The sequence below is a fragment of the Apodemus sylvaticus genome, chromosome 1 (assembly GCF_947179515.1).
Source record: "Apodemus sylvaticus chromosome 1, mApoSyl1.1, whole genome shotgun sequence".
Classification (NCBI taxonomy): Eukaryota; Metazoa; Chordata; class Mammalia; order Rodentia; family Muridae; genus Apodemus; species Apodemus sylvaticus.
Genome location: NC_067472.1, coordinates 4,301,461 through 4,319,494, shown reverse-complemented (window position 1 = coordinate 4,319,494; position 18,034 = coordinate 4,301,461). Strand labels below are relative to the sequence as shown.

General features: G+C 50.2%; 1 protein-coding gene across 2 annotated transcripts in view; it reads right to left on the bottom strand.

Annotated features, from left to right (window-relative positions):
* Afap1l2 (actin filament associated protein 1 like 2) overlaps positions 1-18,034 on the bottom strand; it is a 97,678-nt gene that overhangs the window by 14,638 nt on the left and 65,006 nt on the right. For both annotated transcript variants that reach the window (XM_052182789.1, XM_052182797.1), the window contains 5 exons: positions 15,115-15,189; positions 13,825-13,919; positions 8,778-8,868; positions 2,387-2,592; positions 684-863 (listed from right to left, as the gene is read on the bottom strand). In XM_052182789.1, the coding sequence (XP_052038749.1) occupies positions 684-863; positions 2,387-2,592; positions 8,778-8,868; positions 13,825-13,919; positions 15,115-15,189 (647 nt within the window). The remainder of the gene's footprint in view (positions 1-683; positions 864-2,386; positions 2,593-8,777; positions 8,869-13,824; positions 13,920-15,114; positions 15,190-18,034) is intronic.

Below are 18,034 nucleotides of genomic sequence, written 5' to 3'. Positions count from 1 at the left end.
AGGAAGGAGGGAGAGGGTGGCTCTGGCTCTCACTGGGTCACCAGGGGCTCTGGAGGGCTTTGAGACCTTGCCGAACCGAGTCTTTTCTTGCTTCAGACAGTAGACTTTCTGGACCGCTATGCTGAACATCTTTAATCAGGCAGGAAGACCCCCCAGGAGCTTCCCTGCACAGCTAGGCTACACAGTAGCAGAGGTGCTCAGACACATCTCAAGTGGCAGGGACCAGTGGCGTGGAGACCATCCTAAATGCTGCGACACATTTGCCAGGTGACAGCTGCCTCTGTCCTCTGAGCCTTAATCTCCAGTCTAAGAAAACAGGCTCGCCGACACTGCCCAACTACAACTCAAACCCAAAGTCCATGTGGGTGTCACAGATGCAGCGAATATCGACTTTATCATAGAAGAATGTGATATCTCTTCAGAAGAAGACAGCAAAGAGATTCCAGCTACATTCAGCACAGGACTGGCTTCCAAGAACTCAGACCGAGTAGCAGAGTGTGGTGACTGGTCCATGACACCGATTGCCAATACCCAGAATGCTAGAAGCCCTGAGCACCTGAAGGTGCTCTCAACCACATCATCTGACCCTTTTAGAAGAAGCTGGGAGACAGAACTCCAGGAGCCGTCCCTTGAGCACTGGCCGAAGTGGCTTGGCCCCCGACAGTCCGGCCCGTCCTGCTTACCCGGAGCCACTGCTCAGCTTGGTCCTTGCTCTGCAGGCCCAGCACGATCACGTCGGCGTTCATCGGCATGATCTTGAGCTTGTGTTCTTTCTTGCGCACTTGCTTCTCCTTGTGCACGACGCTGCTGCCCAGCAGGTTCACATCCAGCTGAGGACTGTGATCTTTGGACGATTTGTAGCACTGGAAGAGAGAGGATGCTACTTTGTACAGGAGTAGATTCTGCAGAGGAGGAGCCCCGGACACTGAAATGCCTCCTCTCCTTCTAGAGCCTGATCTTATCTCTAAGTCATAGGGCTGAATTCCCTAAGCAGACCTATGAATTAACCTCTATCAGTTGCAGTCTGTCTCTGTGTCTGTCTGTCTATCTGTCTCTCCTTCAAACTCTTTGTCCTTGACTTTGTCAGGGATGTTCCAGGACTGGAATCATTCAAATAGTTCTCTACTGCTCTGGCCTCAGAGAAGGGGGCTCCTCAAATACAGCCATGTGCCAATTGGTGATGTTCTTGTCAATGATGGATTGCAGAGATATACAGCGGCTTCCTAAGATTATATCCTTTAATGATTCAGTTGTGTTAGTTTGTGTAAGAACGAACTATGACACTAGTTATGACATCACCTAAGGACACGTTTCTCAGAATGTGTTAGCTGACTAAGTGACATAGGACTCTCTGTTCCCTGTAGACAGAATTCATTTTTCCACAGTAGGACACATGTTTATTATATTTCTCTACCTCTCTGTGTGCCTTAGCTTTCCCAGCAGAAGATCTGCTGGACAGGAAAGCCAAGCTATGGTCTATCTTACCAGATAAGAGAACTCAAAGGGAGGGACCATAGTCCTCTATCAGAAAAGACATGTTGCCCTTCAGTCTCTTGTAAAATGAACAGCAAGGAAAGATCAACCAAAACATCTGGACTGAGGTGGACATATTGTGACCAGAGGAAATATGCACGCACAAGACTTTAGGTCAGGGCATAAAGCTATCAATTTGTTTCGTTTTTGAGATAAAGTCATTCTATGATGCCCAGTCTGGCCTACAGTTCTGAGATTCAAATCATCTTACCCCATACTAGCAGTTGACTGACCACACCTAGTTGAAAACTATGAATTTTAATTTAAAATGTCAGGAAGTGAGGCTATTGTCAGAGTCCAGTCTCTGGTTCCTCTGCAGGTTTTGACTTAGAATAGGTGGCTCTAAGTTTTGTAATTCTTGGGATGACTCCAATAGTTCTTAGTTTGCTCAGACCAAAAAGCAGCAGCCAGAACTGGGGCTGGAGCGGAACTGAGGAAGCTGCTGGGAATGTAGCTCTCAAAAAAAGAAAGATGCACAGAGACCATGAGTTGGCACATGTCTGTGATGTCAGCACTGGAGGTGCTGAGGCAAGAGGGTGACAAGTTCAAGGCCTGCCTGTGCTGCATGGTGAGACCCTGCCTCGCCCCTGTAGCCTAAAAGCAAGCAAGATGCAATGGATAGGGACAGGGGACAGCAACTTTCCTGCTATGAGGGATAATTAAAAACTACTATATCTTCCTACTGCAGACAAAACACATTCATCTACACATGCAAAATTTTGAACATTATCTTAAGCTAGGGAAATGTTAAACTCTCCTGATATCAAAGGTTCTAAGCCCCCAATGTCTTATCGGGGAGCAACCCCCCTTTCCCACCACCCCGCATCCCCCAATAGAGAAGATGAGGACTGACCAAGAGCCTGGTGTCCCTGATCACACAGAGCTGCTTGGCCCACTGGCCTAGCCACTTCTTGCGCCACAGGAAGGCACAGATGCGGGCGTCACGCATCAGCTCAATGCTGGCCTCGGACGAGGGCCACTGGTAGGGGGCTGCCTTGCCTTTGCTGTTCTCTTCCTCGTCGTAGGACTCGTAGGAGCTGCTCACAGCCTCTCCATCCTCTGCAAGGAAGATCCACTCAATCAGTCGGGGCCCAGCTAGGCCATGAGTATCTGCACATAAGCAGCATGAAGAAGGGCAGCAGGCAGGACAACTGGAAACCTCAGGCTGCCGCGGCCCTGACCCTCCCACCCTGAAACAGCTCAATGGCTTTACACCCCAGCCCACTTGGAGAAATTTCTCAGACACTGTGCGCTGATCACAAACTGTCTTCATAGACTCCACCAATAACCCCAATAAGCTATACCCTTGACCTGTGGGCCTCTGGCTCCTCAGCCAATGGAAATTTCAGCTTCCAGGCTGGGTGTACACCTGCCCCAGGTCTAGGAGGGGTGGGAGAGGAGGGAAGGTCACATAAACCATAGCAGAAAGTGGCTTTCCCGGAAGTGGCTGTTGTCCTTGTTTAGGGCATGGTAGTACATAGTTTTAATCTCAGAACTGGGGAAGCAGAGGCAGGTGGATCTCTGTGAGCTCTAGACCATCTTGGTCTATATGGTAAGACCCTGTCTCAAAAGGAAAAACAACAATAATAAAACAATATCCTGGATCCTGGTCAAAGCCCTTCTTAACAATTCTGTTTGTCCCCAGGTCATGGAACAACCCTGGCTCCTCAGCTAGACTCTGTCTTACAGCTTCTCTTTCTACCAGCCAGAGGCAGCTTTACATTCTACCTTAAAGACTCCCTCAGCTCAGCACAATACAGACTGCATATGATTTAGTGCACACTTCATCTTCTTCCAAGTCTAGTTCATATCCCTACTGTCCTGCAAGTGTTGTTCTCTTCTCCAGCCCCACTGCTGTGTTTAAGGCCAACAAAAGCTATGTTAAAAAAAAATCAGTCTACTTTCTACCCATGCATCCATCCATGTGTGCATGCATGCATCCACTGACCCATGTGTCTATCCATGTGTGCATGCATGCATCCACTGACCCATGTGTCCATCCATGTGTGAATGCATACATCCACTGACCCATGTGACCATGCATGTGTCCACTGACCCATGAGTCCATCTATATGTGCATGCACATATCTACTGACCCATGCATGTATCAATCCATGTATGCATGCACACATCCACTGAACCATGCATCCATACATGATATATCCAACTATCCAAGGATCCATGCGTCTGTGCATCTGCCCACTCATGTATTCATTATCTAAATATCAACACATTCATCTAGCCATCCTTTCGAACATATTATGGGAAAGGAAAGGTGACTCTGGATTCCAATGGCATCCCCTATCTAGATCCAGTGACCTTGATATTCTGCCTGAATTCCCACCGGACAAGGAGCTCAGTGTTTCCCGATTGCTAAACACTCCCCTCTCCTCAGAAAACATGCCCAGTTGCTGCTTCCCTGAGCCCTCGGAGTAGTCGTTCCTGGTCTGTCCCTGAGACAGACTGAGCAATAGCCCCTACCATCCCATGACTTATTTCAAGAGATGAACTTGTGGGGGTGTCTGTTTTATCTTTTTAGCTGGGTTCCTGCATACTAGTTAAACAGAGTTGCAGTTGAATTACAGGAAAGTGGAACAGGGCGGGGGTGGGGGGCTACTGTGGTCCTTACATGTGCCATGGTGCCAAACAAAAGGTATTTATTTTGTTTCAACATTGCTAATAGTAATTCTTAAGTATTCTCATACCAGTTTTTTTTTAAGAGTTGTATGATACCACTCATCTTCCTGCCTTACCAAACACATATAAAACAGACAGATATACCGTTCATAATATATGTTTGCTATATATCTATTAAATATACAGAGATAGAAAATAACGACACTTTGCAGAGGGAGACCCTGAGGTCCAGTGTAGCTGTAGTACAGCAAACTCATGCAAACCTCTCAGAGGGGGGCAGGCAGCCTGTTGTTTCACAAGTCAGGAAGCATGCATACTTTCTAATCCAGTAATCCCAGTCCCAGAAGGTTATCCTAGGAAACTAAGTTTCAAAAACAGAAGACAGGGGCCCAGCAAGATGGCTCACTGGGTAGGGCATTCACTTCCAGGCCTGAGGTCGATGTCCACATGTGCTGTGGTATGGACACGTTGCCCCGCCCCCTAGGCCTCGCTCTCAACTTAGTGTAAACATTAAAAGATTGAGCTCTTGCCTAACCCACAGAAGATCCTAGGCAAGATCCCACCACCAAAATAAACAGATAACAATTTAACAATAGGAAGAAGGAATACTATGCAAATTAACATAGCTGTTGGAGTGTTACTTAGTAGCCAGGAGCAGGGGGCTGGCTAAGTCAAATATGACTGTATCTATTGGAAGTATTCTTGTACCCACAATCAGTTAAAGCCCTGAAAACTAGTTTGCAGCTCAGCCAACGTCCTAAGAGAAGAGGGTGGGGGTGGAGAGTAAGCGTACAGATAGAACAGGAAGCAAAAAAGAACTCTGTGGAGTTGTTCTTCAGCTGGGTGGCTGGGCAGGTGCTTAGGCTAAGTAAGTTCCTGGAGCCCTCAGTATTGTAGCACCTGTAACAAAAACTGAAATGATCTTGGAGAGTGGCCAGCACCACTGTGGCTCTTCCTTACAGAACAAGAATGAACCTGAGCTGAGAGACTGAAAAGCTAGGCATGAATGCTCTGACTCTGTCCATAGCACCTAGTGTATGCCTGGGATGGCCCTACATGTCCCCAGTGCCAGTGTGTGCCTGTGATGGCCCTACATGTCCCCAGTGCCCAGTGTGTGCTTCTGAGATGGCCCTACATGTCCCCAGTGCCCAGTGTGTGCTTCTGAGATGGCCCTGCATGTCCCCAGTGCCCAGTGTGTGCTTCTGAGATGGCCCTGCATGTCTCCTGAGGAGCTCTGGTGGTGTAAGGTTGCCAGAAGCTAGCTGAGACATACCAGCTATCCTAGTACCAGGAGCAGCTTGGGGATTTTTAACTTTTGTTTTTATCCTTAAGAAGGATGACATCCCCTATATTGGATTTCCTTAGAATGGATCCTTGGCTTGCAGGGGTGTGGAGGGAGGAGGAATGGACAGCAGCAGATCCTGACCCATGTTTTCAGGTTCCACAGGAAGGGCTTATGGAAGACAGAGTAATACTCGTCAGGCAGGAAAGTATATGACAATGAACATGCAGAACCAGCCATGGGACAGGAAGGAGGCAGTGGCCTCCCTGGACATGCACCCATCTCAGAGCAGGTAACAAGCAGGAAACCACTGGTACTCCAACTCAGGGACAAACAGTACCCAAGGTGATTGTGGCATAAAGGACTCCTTCAGGCGACTGTGCCCATCTGGGGACTCCAGTGGGGAGAGATGCTTCAAAATGACCTGTGTAATTGATGGTCAAAGGCATGGACAGAGGAGGGGGAGGGGAAAGGGAGGAGGAAGGAAGGCAGGGGAGAGGGAGGGGAGGAGAGAAGGAGAGGCACAGTCACACAAGGACAGCTGTGACATGTGGCTGCTCACCACTGGAGCAGTGCTGTCAATCATTGGGTTGTTACCCCTTCGGGGCATTGAATGACCCTTTCAAGGGGTCACCTAATACCATCAGAAAACATAGATTTTTACATTATGATTCATAACAGTAGCAAAACTATATTTATTTAGTAGCAACAAGAATAATTTTATGGTTGGGGGGCACCCCAAATGACGGACCATATTAAACGGCCGCAGCATTAGGGAGGCTGAGAACCGCTGCACCAGAGGCTACTGCTGTCTCCTCTGAGGCACAGACTTCTCAGGAGAGACAAAGGATGTCATTCGTGAGATCTGTTCACATGACCATTAGAGGTGACCACTAGTCTTCACCACCAGAGGGGTGTGGACAGAATGACATGTGTCATGTCTGGGTAGTGTCTTTAAGAAGCAGGCAGGCATTTTCTAGCCCTTCTTTGCAGAGAGGAAGCTTAGGCCCCTGAGGGTAGCTGAGTCAAAGATTAGAGGTGCCTAAGGATCCAAGTTACACAGGGCCACGCTGCTCTGGGTAGAAGCCAATGCCCCAGAGTTCTGTGTTACGGTCACTAGTCCTTCCCCAGCATCGGGATGGAGACATCTCAGGCAAACAGAGGGACGGTAACATCTCAAACATGAGCTCGCAGCATGCTCAGTTAGAGAGAGGATCCTGCTGCATGGAACCGTGCTGGGACATTACGGCTGAAGCAGGACAGAGTCCCAGCCCCAGCAGCTGTCCTTATCTACAAAGCCAGAACAATCTTGCTGGCCGCCCAGCTGGAGCAACCCCTATACCTAGTGACCCTTCCTCTTGCTAAGACTACGTCACCCTGCCCAAGCAGGTGTAGGTTCAGCAGGCAGGAAGTGAGGGCTATTCGGCTGGCCACACAGGCAAAGGTCACAAGGATGTCCAACTTCCCAAGTTGTCCCTAGACCTCGTGATGGAGGGAGAGACGGGCAGTCTTCCCACCACCTGCTTCTCTGGCCCACTCCCCGTGCTGAGTCAGAACTGGCATAGTGGGGAAGCCCTGGGCCAGAGTAAGCAGCAGGGTCACACAGGCAAGAGGCACACACCAAGGGGCTGAGTGTTTCTGACCACTTGTTTGTGTGGAGTTGAAGAGTCTGCCCCTGTGTGTTTGGGAGACAGGTCCTGGCTAGCAGGGGCCACACCTAGGAGAGGAGATACACGGAGGTGCTCACTAGTGAGTCACTGTTTCTGCCTTCAGGATGCACCCAGACAGCATCACCACACCCTCGGTTGGCTTGGGTCTGAAATCACAGCCTGGCTGTGACTCGCCAACGCCTCACTGGCACTGTGGGCTGAGGTGAAGCTCATCTGCCCACAATGCCAACCACTTATAATATCCTGGGCCCTGACAAGCCCTCGCCTCCCACACAGTTCCTGGGACTGGCATTCCATGGGTAAATAAGGAAGAGAAGAGCTCCCACCCAATCACAGCTCCCACCCGATCACAGCTCCCGCCCAATCACAGCTCCCACCGGTCCCAACTCATTCGAGTCCTATTCTTGAAGACGTGTAAAAGATCCTGTCTGCTTCAGCAGAGCACCCACCCTCATCTTCAACATTTGCAAAGTTCTGCGTAACTACAAAACAGTCTCACAAAGGAAGTCATGGGGAGGGGCTGAGGAGATTCTAATCTTGATGGTACTGTCCTTGGGGGACACTTATCAACAACTTGTCTCCAGTGTGGTGTTACGGAGAGACACTCTGGACCATTGAGAGTTTGGGGGGCTGGAGAGATGGTCTGGTGGTTAACCACAGTTGAAGATTTTACAGAGGACACAGGTTTGGTTCTGAGCACCCACAGGCTGGTCACAGCTACCTGTAACTCTAATTCCAGGAGTTCTGGCACCCTCTTCTGGCCTCTTTGGGTACTAAGCACAAACATAAGTACAGGCAAAACACTCAGACAGATAAAAAATAGTTTCCTTACTTAAAAAGAAAGCTCAAATAAAACAGTGAGGCCTTGTAAGAGGTTGTTGGTATTAGGGTGCCCTCAAAGGGGACTCTAAGACCCTAGCCCTCACAATCCTGCTTTTGCTTTGAGATGATCAAGTTGCACATGGCCCCTTACAGTCCCAATGCAGCCTAGAGCAATGAAACCTGTGACTAAGGAACCCTTTGGCTCTCTGTCCAGCATTCTGTCTCTGTAGTTACCTACAGGATCTCTTCCCCACAGCTCCCGACATCCTGAGGTCATGGTGTTGGTATCAGAATACCTGCTTTCCTTCAGTAAGCTGAGTCACTGTCCCTGTTTCAGACCTAATAGCCATTTGCTAAACATAATCTGATATATTTGAGGTCTATGTTCTCTCCATTGAACTCAAGTGTTCTCATCCTGCTGGCGGGAGCTTAATAACTGAATGCAGAGAAAGAACATGGACATCCCCCCGCCCCCAGATTCAGCCTGACCCCCACATCTATTACTGCAGGCCCCTTAACCAGCACACCTATGCCACCCCACTGTGCTCAATGCAGCAACAGCCCGTGCAAGAGGCTGGAACCCTGCGGATACAGGAAGCTGCTCCGGTGGCCATTCCCCTGTCCTTCCTCGCAGGCAGGCAAGGTGTGCACACTTCACACAGACCGAAGGATGAATGCTGAATGGCCAGTTCTCAGTGAAGTTGTTTCCTGTGCTATGTCACTGTGCCTGCCTCTGCTTACTAGCCCAAGGGGAGCCTGTCACCAGATCCTGAGTCAGCCGCAGCCTGTGGGCCATAGCAGTCAGACGCTCTGGGCCCGCCCCTCGGACATACCAGTGATGGACGTGTCAAATGGCTCAGCCTCTTCATAGTAGCCCTCGGGAGACTCGATCTTTGGAACGGCGGGCTGTTTCCTCTCTGGAATCTGTATCACAGACAGACAAAGCCAACAGCTTCAGATGCAGCACCCTGGAAGCAACCAGAGTTAACTTTTCCTGTGGGAAGAGGGAGAACTCCAGGATTTATGCTATGTGACTGGTTGTTATGATCCTCTCATGAGGTGTCATGGCTACATGTTTCAGGACAGGTAGAGCTTGACAGTGAGCTGGTTCCATACCTGCTGTTCTCATTTCTGAGATTCCCTGGGGTTTTTAACCTGCTTCAGCCTTACCAGTTCTTCTGTCTGGTGGCATGGTCCACATCTGCTCTAAAATAAAACAGTCTGGACAAGCAAGGGCTGGCTCCTTCACCAAGAATCGCCTTAGGGGGAGGCCTTCATTGTAAAGAGCCAGGCCTAAATCTCCCAGAGAACGCCTTCTCTCCTCCAGACCCTCCGTATTCTGGGCACTCCTCAGAACCAAACCAGATTCCTCGAAGCTCAGACCTTCAGACCACTGTTCTCAGCTCCCTGTGGTCCTTCGTGGTGTCTTGGTACAGAGGAGGCTGAGAACCACAGCATCCATCATAGATCTCACTGTTTCTCACCCGGAAGAACACAAGTTGGTACTCCCCATCACAAACTGTGTTCTGCCTCCCCTGAGCAGTGTGCCAGGAGCACTCTAGCCGCCCATTGGCAGAGCAGATGCGCAGCCTGAGAAGACATGTGACCTTACATGGTTGGCTTGTGGGATGGTTTGAATAAGGAATGGCCCCCACAGACTCATGTGTTTACATGCTTGACCCATAGGAAGTGGTACTATTAGGAGGTGTGGCCTTGTTGGAGTGGGTGTGGTCTTGATGGAGTAGGTGTGGCCTTGTTGGAGGAAGCATGTCACTGTGAAGGTGGGCTTTGAGGTCTCATATATGCTCAAACTATTCCTAGTGCATCAGACTCCTGTTGCCTACAGATCAAGATGTAGAACTCTCAGCCCCTTCTCCAGTACCATGTCTGCCTGCACACCATGTTCCCGGCCATGACAGTAATGGACAGAACCTCTGAAACTGTAAGCCAGCCCCAATTAAATGTTTTCCTTTGTAAGAGTTGCTGTGGTCATGGTGTCTCTTCACAGCAGTAAAACCCAAAGGCAACTTGTCTAGGCTGCAGTATAAAAAGAAGCAGAAACATCCACCGCTTGGAAACATGGAGGATTAAACTGTGCCGGGCAACATGAAGTATTCAGTAAATGTTCATTTTCACTAGCCTAAAAAAAATACAAAAACATCAAAGTCCCATGCCTATGTCCTATAATCCCAGACACAGTGACTTATCATCAGATATCCAAGGTCAGAGATGCTAATGTCTCAGAGCTAAGGAAGAAGGACCACTCTGTTAAGTACCAGCATCATAAGGACCACTGTGTTAAGCACCAGCCTCAAGATGTGAAGATTGTGATTGTACTGGATGGTTTTACATCTACTTGACACAAACTAGAGTTGTCTGGAGAGGAAGGAATCTCAGCTGAGAAGATGCCTTCATAAGATCCCAGCTATATTAGTGATTGATCGGGGAGGCCCCAGCTCACTGTGAGTGTGGAATTACCTGGGCTGTTAGTCCTGGGTTCTTTAAGAAAGTGGAGAGCAAGCCATGAGGAGCAAGCCCATAAGCAGCACCCCCCCCCCCATGGCCTCTGCTTCAGCTCCTGCCTTCAGGTTCCTGCCCTGTTTAAGATCCTGCCCTCACTTCTTTAAATGGTGAACAGTGATACAGTAAACAGCCAAACAAATCCTTCCTTCCTCAACTTGCTTTCTGGTCATAGTGTTTCTTCACAGCAATGGTAACTCTACCTAAGACAGTAATGATTAACTGAAGATGCAGGAGATTTGATTTCAGTGCTGAAATAACCAGCTTTCAGCGGAGGATATGAGGAAGAAGCCACCATGAACTGCTGGATTTACTAAGATACACATTTCTGCTTGTTCTCCAGAGGGCCAACCAGCAAATATTTTAGGGCTCTGTGGCCTCTTGGTGTCTTTTATTGCAGCTATTCACTCCTAGGGTTGCAGTGTGGAGAAACGGTCCATAGGGCATGCGTGCTAAGGAAGTGTAGCTGGTGTAAGCAGATGGTAAGAACAAAGTAGGTGGCTGGTGGGTGGACCCACAGCCTGAGGTGGGTGGACCCACAGCCTAGGGCTCTTGTCATGAGACCTAATAGCCACGAAGCTAGATAACCCAAGGCAGTCATGCAAGCTTTCCCAGGGAACAACACACTGTGGAAAATTCCAGGGCTGTGGAAATGCCATGGCTGTCAGCTGCTTCCCACCAGGAAGCTCCGTTGAGATCAGTGCTAATGTCACAGTCAGGCTTCAAGAGGCGCGTGGGGTAGGGGTGGCGCTTGCCAAGATGGTGGCCAGCGAACATCTGTTTCTCTTGCAGTGACCACAGCACCTGGCCGTGCAGCCTGCAGCCTGGAAAGACTTAAGCTGTGAGTCACTGTCCACACCCACAACTTTGCTCCAGACCCCTGGCTGCCCTCCACAGCTGGATGGACCTGTTCTGACTGTGGGGACTACAGTGAGGACCTAGCCACCAGAGATGAGTCAGGGATGAGCTAACAAGTATCCCAAGCCCAGGACAGGGCCACCGTCCTGATCCAGACGCAGGCATTATGGGTGAAGGTTTCCCCATAGTGCACTGATCATGCAGAGTCTGGAGAGGGGACAGGGCATCTTTGAGGAAGGCTGGGTGGCTGCTATGTGGCCTTCCTGGGAGGCCTAGTCAGCAATGGCTCTTGCGTTTCCTCCTCCTGATCTACCTGACCCTTCTCTGGGAATGTTGAACTAAGACTTTTACTGCTTTGGGCAAAGTGAGTAGGAAGGCCTTAGAGGCCCAAGCATGGACGTGCATGTGTGGGTGGGAAAGAGAGGGCGGGGCAGGGAAGAGACCACCCTTCCTCGTACCACATCTGGAATCACTGGAGGGCAGTAGTGGGTACCTAGGAAAGTCCTTGGAAGGCCTTAGACACACCATACCCTTCTATCAAAGAAAGTCCATCTGGTGGAGGGAGGGCCCCTCACTGTAATGTCAGCTGGTGCTGCTGGAAAGGTCCCCAGGCCTGGAGTCTGTCCACAGGACAATTACCACGCCTCGGAAAAGCTCCCGAGACTGAATATTCCTGGGCGGTGACAATTTCTCCATCTCGAGCACCAACTTTCGCTCAGACACGGCCTGAGCCGCCCCCATCACAGACAGAGCAGGAAGGATGAGCAGGAGAGGACCATGTTCACCTGTCCTCTCCCCTCACATCGGTTCCCATGGAGACCCTTCCATCTCCACACTGGGGAATGCCGTGAGTCCCAGAGGCTTCCACGTCCATTGGACTGGATTCTGGAGAACTATGACCAAATCCCAGACTCTAGGCTCTCTACACTGTGTTTATGAAACACAGATTTCTAGAACAGTTAAGACTCGGTGCCAGGGGAACTCTGCCTATTGAATACACCATCCCTCCTTGCTTCGACTCAGGAGTATCTGGCTTGGCAGGTGGCGTTTCACATCAGCAAAATCACAGTGAGCAATGCCTGAGAGAACTTATGAGAGAACCACAGTTGCCTCTCCTCCATCCAGAACCACCCACTGTTGCTGGTGACAGCCTGGTGGGGCAGCTCCCGGAAGGTGTCTCCCTCCCCCCAGACCTCCAAAGTACTGGGATGAGAGTGAATGGGGGAGGAGCACAGTCCCACCCTCCGCTATACAGCCAGTAAGAAGCCTGTGTTGACATCCGGCCTCTCTGCCTCCTGGACTCCGCTCGGGCCAGGCCTTGACTTTCCTCAGCGATGGACCTGGGACGGAGAGCTGAGATAAACTCTTTCCTCCCCAAGATGCCTTTGATCCTAGTGTTAACCCCAGCAACAGCAACACAATATACCCTAGAATGTAAACACCCTGACTCATCACACCAAAGGCTCTTAGTGGGGCACAGACAGTGTCTTTATAAGCGTAGCCCATTGAGCATGACCATCTGCCCAGACAGATGCCAACATCGCTGTCACTTAAACACCAAGGAACAAACTGGGTGTGGTGGCCAAGCCTTTAATCCCAGCACTCAGATGGCAGGTGGATCTCTGAGTCTGAGGCCAACCTGGTCTACAAAGTGAGCTCTAGATGGCCTACACGGTATATAGACACTGGGCATGAGGTGGTTAGTGAAAGGTGCTATTCTTGTCCTTTGGAGCTTATATCTGATAAAGGAGATAAATAATGAAACAGCTATGTCAGTAGTGACAAAGGGCCCAGCTCAATAGAGGCAGAGCGGGAGTATGGTGGCCTCAGCCCTCAGGTCAGGATACTCTAGGAGCTTCTGAGAGAAGAGGACAAGCCAGTAACCCAGAAAGTACAAAGACCCTGAGGCAGAACCAACCCTGGCAGCAGGAGGGCAGTGAGTGAAAACCCAATCTGAGGAGGCTGCACCTGCCATTGCTGGGTGGCAGGTGCAGCCTGGGGACTGTGTCTGGAACAGGAAGTCTATTTCTAAGCTTTACATGACCCTCTGGTGGGCTTCAAGTATGAGGTACAGTGCAGAACACATTCCTTTGTATTCTGTGTATCTGAGGTAACGTCTCACTGTTAGGCCATGCTGACCTGGAACTTACCAAGGCTAGCTCAGGCCAGCCTTAAACTCATGATGATCCTCCTTCCTCAGCCTCCTGAGTGCTGGGATCAGAGGCATGAGCTACCACATCTGCTTGGAAGGTCACAGCCTCGGGAACTGCTGGCCAGAACTGTTGATGGCTCTGCGGTGTTAGGTACAAAGTGACCCTTGACAAAGGCGCTTGAGAAAGCCTCCCCAGGCCCATTACTCTGAGCACCTGGAGGGTCCTGGTCAGGTTTCCTGCGTTCTGACTTCCTCCTCCTGTGTCCTGCACAAGGCCTGTGCTCGGGATGGGTCAGAGGCCAGGTGTACAGGCAGATAGTCAAGATCAAGTGTCCTGGCCTGACACTTACCAACTTGGGTGGAGGGAGGTCTGGAAGGCTCTTCTGAGGGGCTGAGGAATGCTGGCCGGGCTCCCCATTGGTCAGTGGACCCTGCTCCTCGGGAACTGCGGGCAGCAGGAGGAGAGGCTTTGGTGAGGAGACGCAGGCTCCCATTACCCAGGAATGTCTGTCTGCTCACTTGTCCGGTCCCTCTCCTGCATATTCTATTTGAGCAGGTGTTAATTACCCGGGCAGGCAATCCCTCCAGCCAAAGTTGTTGTTTTTTCCTCCAGGAATAGGACATAGCAGTGGCCAGCTCTATGCAGATTCCTCAGAAGTAGCCAGCATGGGTTTTCTGGAAGGCTCCGCTGCCCTCCCCTACCTCCCCTATTTTCAAAAATGGCCCAGCCACAGAGCTTCAGGGAGCGAGGCGGCTGCTTGGCAGCCACTATATTGAGCCACAGAAAGCACCGACCTAGTGATTGTGGTTCTTTCTGCCCACTGTTTACCCAGAAAGCAAGCGGCCCTGGGCAGAGTGGCCACTGGCACCACATGAGTGTCTCGGCTCCTGACTTGGTGGGGGCGGGGAAGGGAGGGGAAGAGATGTGGGCACCACACCAAAGAATAATAGGCCACCAACTTCCAGTCTCTCCAGTTCAACCAGCCCAGCAAGACAGCATGGGCTTGCTAATGTCTCAAAGGCAACCTCTCAGGACATGGCTGAGGCTTTGGGGGAATCTCTTTCCACCCCTCTCTGAGTTTGGGAATTAGAGAACACTTTCTAGGCCCCCATGATGCTGGATGTTCTTAACACTGGGGGCCAGACACACACCAGAGGTTTTAAAGGAATGAGTTTTAGGCAGAGGGTAGGGCGCCAGAGACAAGGCCCCGAGTCCTCGTAGGAGAGAACCACTCTGCCCCAGAGCACCCCGCGAGCTTCATCTTTCAACGGTACAGTTGCTCACACCACCATTTCTTCTCCCTCCTCCCAAGCCGACTTTCGCCCAAAGAGGCAGGGCTGGAACCGTGGGATCGGCTCTCCTAGAATGTCTGAATTACGACTTCCTCTTCCTGCAACGATGCTGGGAAAAGCCAAGAGGTTTTAGGGACAGAGTCCTCGCCCAATAGGCAAGAAGGTGGTAGCCCCATTGAAACATCCAAAAATATATAAACCCAAAAATACCATTAACCAAAATGTGGATTCCAAAAATAACCCCGGGGCCTGTCTGAGAACTGTTGGGGAGGGGCGGGCAGGGGAGGGGTGGGGCTTTGACTCCTTTGTCTGAAGCCAGGCAGCCCAGCAGCTCTCGGGCTCCATACCTTTGTCTGGAGACGCTGAGTTCTGTTCCCTGTTGACTGACACTTTGTTCATGTAAATGTATTCCTCATCAGAACCTGCAGAAGGAAAGACAGACAGATGTGACTTGGTTCCTCCAGAAAGAGACAGCATCCACCTATGGCATTTGTTCATGATCTGGCCCCGGAGGGCACTTGGCAGGGTTTGGTGGGATGGCTCAGTGATACGGAACACTGGCAGTGCCTGCAGAGGACCAGGGTGCACGTACACACACACACACACACACACACACACACACACACACACAGAGCTCTCAACTGCCGCAGACTGCTGCTCTGGGGGGATCCACTGCCCCCTTCTGGCCTCTGCCGACATCAGGTATGCATGTAATATCCATATATACACATACAGGCAAAACACCTATACATGTGAAATAAAATTATGTAATTATGAAATTACATAATTAAGTAATTATGAAAAAGGAACACTTAGGATAAAGAGTTAATCCTAGGAACAGGTGGCAGACCTCCAGTGTAGACATAGCAAGATGCTGGCTGCTGGTTTTCCTACCCTGGGAGTAGGGCATGGGGGAGGGAGGCCAGAGGAGGAAGGCTTCAGGACCAGAGTGGATAAACGGAAGGGCATCCATCCCTCAAGGGCTACAGAACATTCCCACAGACTAAGGATGCCTCTGTATCCCCTTGGCACTGTAAACTATTTCCTATCTGCCTTTCCCATCCTGATATGAATCATCACAGTGGACTAAAATCAGAAGTGTCTAGATTAGAGCAAACCACACCAAGGGCCTGGTAAACTCCCCCCAAAGCCCAGGGGATGTCTGTTTTGACTGGGGGGGAGGGGCAGCTGAGTGAACGAATCATTCTGGGGGCAAGAAGGCTAGGCACAGGAAGTGGGGAGCCCCAGCCCATTGCTCTTTCCTGAAGATTGAAACGTGGAGGAATATAATCATGCCCTCCTTTAAACTACTGGTATATAGGTCAGGCCGCTGCTCCAGTTGGTGCCTCTGGAAGAGAGGAGACAGCCTCCTGCTCCATGCCTGGTTCTTAGCCTCTCTACACCCATCCCTGGAGGCTACCTAGGAGACCATCCATGGGTTCTCTTCTTTCGAAGTCCCTTGATGGTCCCTCTGTGGCCTTAATTTGCATTTCCTAGCAACACATAGCCAGTAAATTCCTGTGGCTAAACAGTGTTCCTGAGCCAATAGATCCAATGCAAACCTTTGCCAAAGTATCCAGTTGTCAAAGCCGGTCTTGCTTCCACGGCCACAGATGGCCGCCTCTGGCCCGAGAAGAAGCTTGAGAAACCAGAGGGTCCAGAGGAGGCTAGACAAGCCGGCCCTCGGCTGTCAGCCTCGGCAGCGCCATCTCAGCTCTGGGCCATGCCGGAACCAGGAAGCAACACTGCTCCATTCCCAGATATCTCAATGTGATGGGGTGGGTCAACTTAAGGACCAGCGGGGAGAGGTGAGAGAAGGCTCTGTCAAGCTCTGCTGTGAGCAGCAACTCCTGGAAAGAGCACCTAACCTCTGTGCCTTGGTTGTCCTGTCTGCCCAGATGGAAAGCAATCAAGGTGGAAGCCTGCTTGCTTTGACTGAACAGAACTCAAATTTAGGGAATAGGAAAAAGTAAGTTCAGTCTATGGCTGACAAAGGTTAGAGGCAAGCATCGCAGAGGCAGGGAAAATGGCAAAGACAACCACTGCATCTCAAGTTCAGACGCTTCAGCAGCGCTCTGCAGGAGTAGACGGCTTAGCAGAGACTGTAAACAGACAGTCATGTTGAACTTGAATTTGAGGACAAGTTTATATTATCCCATCCTTCCTTCTAGCATTTCCACTGTCTTATGGGAAAGTTCCAGCATATATGTAGAAATATACTTGAAGTTCATTGTAATATTGCCTTCAGTCTTTGATGTTATTTGTTGTTTTCACTGTATGAGGCAACTGTATTGCACTGTAATATTGACTGTGTTATTCACTACAACTGAAAACCTTACTGACAGGGGACAAGGGGACCTGTCATCTGCAGAGAGTGGCACTTCTCACAGAACTGAGGCCAGGTAGGAGGAAAGGCTGAACATCTTGGCTATGGTCAGCTGGGCAGCGCACCTGAGGTACCTCCTGTTAGAGGGGCAATGACTAGAACACCCCCAAGTCTTAAACATGAGGAACAGGAGGCATGTTTTTCCCTGGCGAAGGCATGGCGTAGCAGGCTGCCAAGTCTCTGCTAGAAGAGCATTCAAGTCATACCCTGCTATCAGCCACAAACACAGGGGCCTACCGGCTAACAAATAAAAACCCAGAAAACCTAGATAGGTGATTCCATTTGAAAATTATGAAAGCACTCACATAGGTGCAAACACATGTACACACATGTACACACAGGCACATGCACACATGTATATATACATACATGCACACACATGCACACACACATACATAAATATATACACATACATACACACACACACACACACAAATGAGCACACACACATGCACAGCCTCTCATACTGCACCCAACATGTGAGGACCGCAATCTATCTTCCAGGGAGCAGAGTAGCTACCGCCCCTTCGCGGCTGAAGAGTGAGCTGAGTCTGGAGAGACGCACAGTGATACAGGGAGGTCGGGAGGAGGACAGATGCTATAACAGGTGGGGCGTCTTAGGTTTGATCTTGGATGGCAACTTTAGTCCAGTGAGACAGAACTGAAGAGGGAGGAGGACTTAATGGATAGGTTGGTGTCTTAGTCAGGGTTTCTATTCCTGTACAAACATCATGACCAAGAAGCAAGTTGGGGAGGAAAGGGTTTATTCTGCTTACACTTCCACATTGCTGTTCATCACAAAAGAAAGTCAGGACTGGAACTCAAGCAGGGTTGGAAGCAGGAGCTGATGCAGAAGCCATGGAGGGATGTTTCTTACTGGC